Genomic DNA, 3,269 nt, shown 5'->3' on the forward strand with positions numbered 1-3,269 from the left:
CCAGGTTTAGAGATGAACACAGATACCAGGTTTAAAGATGAACACAGATACCAGGTTTAGAGATGAACAGAGATACCAGGTTTAGAGATGAGCAGATATACCAGGTTTAGAGATGAACAGAGATACCAGGTTTAAAGATGAACACAGATACCAGGTTTAAAGATGAGCAGAGATACCAGGTTTAGAGATGAACACAGATACCAGGTTTAGAGATGAACAGAGATACCAGGTTTAGAGATGAACAGAGATACCAGGTTTAGAGATGAGCAGAGATACCAGGTTTAAAGATGAACACAGATACCAGGTTTAGAGATGAGCAGATATACCAGGTTTAGAGATGAACAGAGATACCAGGTTTAAAGATGAACACAGATACCAGGTTTAAAGATGAGCAGAGATACCAGGTTTAGAGATGAACACAGATACCAGGTTTAGAGATGAACAGAGATACCAGGTTTAGAGATGAACAGAGATACCAGGTTTAGAGATGAGCAGAGATACCAGGTTTAAAGATGAACACAGATACCAGGTTTAGAGATGAGCAGAGATACCAGGTTTAAAGATGAACACAGATACCAGGTTTAGAGATGAGCAGAGATACCAGGTTTAAAGATGAACACAGATACCCGGTTTAGAGATGAACAGAGATACCAGGTTTAAAGATGAACAGAGATACCAGGTTTAGAGATGAACACAGATACCAGGTTTAAAGATGAACACAGATACCAGGTTTAGAGATGAACACAGATACCAGGTTTAGAGATGAGCAGATATACCAGGTTTAAAGATGAACAGAGATACCAGGTTTAGAGATGAACAGAGATACCAGGTTTAGAGATGAACAGAGATACCAGGTTTAGAGATGAGCAGAGATACCAGGTTTAAAGATGAACACAGATACCAGGTTTAGAGATGAACAGAGATACCAGGTTTAGAGATGAGCAGATATACCCGGTTTAGAGATGAACAGAGATACCAGGTTTAAAGATGAACAGAGATACCAGGTTTAGAGATGAGCAGAGATACCAGGTTTAAAGATGAACAGAGATACCAGGTTTAGAGATGAACACAGATACCAGGTTTAGAGATGAACACAGATACCAGGTTTAGAGATGAGCAGATATACCAGGTTTAAAGATGAACAGAGATACCAGGTTTAGAGATGAACAGAGATACCAGGTTTAGAGATGAACACAGATACCAGGTTTAGAGATGAACAGAGATACCAGGTTTAGAGATGAGCAGATATACCAGGTTTAGAGATGAACAGAGATACCAGGTTTAGAGATGAACAGAGATACCAGGTTTAGAGATGAACACAGATACCAGGTTTAGAGATGAGCAGATATACCAGGTTTAGAGATGAACAGAGATACCAGGTTTAGAGATGAACACAGATACCAGGTTTAGAGATGAACACAGATACCAGGTTTAGAGATGAGCAGATATACCAGGTTTAAAGATGAACAGAGATACCAGGTTTAGAGATGAACAGAGATACCAGGTTTAGAGATGAACACAGATACCAGGTTTAGAGATGAACAGAGATACCAGGTTTCGAGATGAACACAGATACCAGGTTTAAAGATGAACAGAGATACCAGGTTTAGAGATGAACAGAGATACCAGGTTTAAAGATGAGCAGAGATACCAGGTTTAGAGATGAGCAGATATACCAGGTTTAGAGATGAGCAGAGATACCAGGTTTCGAGATGAACAGAGATACCAGGTTTAAAGATGAACACAGATACCAGGTTTAGAGATGAACAGAGATACCAGGTTTAAAGATGAACACAGATACCAGGTTTAGAGATGAGCAGATATACCAGGTTTAGAGATGAACAGAGATACCAGGTTTCGAGATGAACACAGATACCAGGTTTAGAGATGAGCCCTCCGGGACCACCATCCACCGACAGGTAAACAGGTTTGGACTGGACCTGGACCGGCGGGTCTGAACACTCTAACTTTAGTCCGGCGGCTGGCCTGGGTCACGGCGGGCTCCGGGTACACAGAAAGCACCGACTCACCGGTGCTCGGCGGCACTACGGAAGGAGCAGATGTGGACTGCGACATGGATTCATAGAGTCCAGTGTCCGCCAGCAGCATCAGGTGGATGAGACCGAACATCCAGTAGAACCAGAGACTCCGAACCTGTTTTAATCTTTCACTTTAATTTCTTCGGAAGTTAATTGAGAAGTTCTCCAACCTCTTTATTCATGTTGATTAAACTCTGCGTGGAGCTTCAGTTCTCCAGCAGCACGTGTCCAAAGAGAAGAAATAAATAATCACCGAACAGGACAACTTACTGTAACGATTTTCGTTGTGAACTCCCGTTATCCGGCCGTCCGGTAACACCTGCATGTGGAAGCCGATTCCGACGTTGCAATAGAGGCGCCGCAGCCTCTTAATGCCCAGAAGGTAGTCGCCGTCCCGGCTCACCTCCTCGCGCTTCTCCCCCGGGATCCGCGCTAGGGACCGGGAATAGAGGGCCTCCCAGCGGTCCGCCGTCCCGTTCAGGCCGGGGGCGCATCCTGCCAGACCGGTCACGAGGCCCAGGACCAGGACGGTCCAGAGGGCCGCCAGAGAGCCCATCCCGGGTCCGGCTCTGAACGCAGCCTGCCGGCGCTTTGCTCTCCAGCGGAGCGACAGCAGAAAGAAGCAGCAGCGCTGCGGCAGAGAGGAGCGTGTGCGGGTGGCGCTCATTCCCAGACCGACAGGCGCACTGGCTCCAGCGACATGGATCTGCATGGACGCTGCGCAGCCATGCCTCTATATTTATACCTGCAGGCACATTACATCACAGCTCCGCACTTAGAAGAAATCCACAAACTCCGTGTTCACAATCAGCCGCAGCACCCGGAGCCGGCTGCATTGAAAACAAATAATAGATGTGTTATCTGAGAGAGAAGCAGAAATAAACCAATAAAGAACTTATTCTAATGAAACAAGCTCTTTGTGTGAGGGTCCCATTATCAGCTGCACAATATCATAATTTATGTATGGGAGGATGTAAAATAGGAAACAGACCGTGGTGTCGAGACAGGAGACAGTTTCTATAAATGAACAATAACAGGAAAAAACACAGGTCCAATTCAAGCCCACCAAAACTTAAGATGGTCGGCGGGAAATCATGTCCCGGCCCTTATAGTGAACAATGGTCGGACTAAATACAGAGTTTTCAGTTTGATAAGTATGCTGTCATTGTTGGCCTGAACTCTGTGACGTGCAGCTCTGACGCTGTCATGTGTTCATGCAGCCGGTATCAC

At 45.5% G+C, this 3,269-nt stretch overlaps 1 protein-coding gene across 1 annotated transcript in view; it reads right to left on the reverse strand.

The window, feature by feature from the left end:
- fgf4 (fibroblast growth factor 4) overlaps window positions 1–2,689 on the reverse strand; it is a 5,992-nt gene extending 3,303 nt beyond the window's left edge. The window contains exon 1 of the mRNA XM_069156312.1: window positions 2,310–2,689. Coding sequence (XP_069012413.1) covers window positions 2,310–2,595 — 286 coding nt within the window. The 5' untranslated portion in view covers window positions 2,596–2,689. The remainder of the gene's footprint in view (window positions 1–2,309) is intronic.
- Window positions 2,690–3,269: the final 580 nt, after the last annotated feature.

This window comes from Embiotoca jacksoni, unplaced genomic scaffold (genome assembly GCF_022577435.1).
Source record: "Embiotoca jacksoni isolate LCO1_2020_lvr unplaced genomic scaffold, fEmbJac1.0.p SCAF_201, whole genome shotgun sequence".
Lineage (NCBI taxonomy): Eukaryota > Metazoa > Chordata > Actinopteri > Embiotocidae > Embiotoca > Embiotoca jacksoni.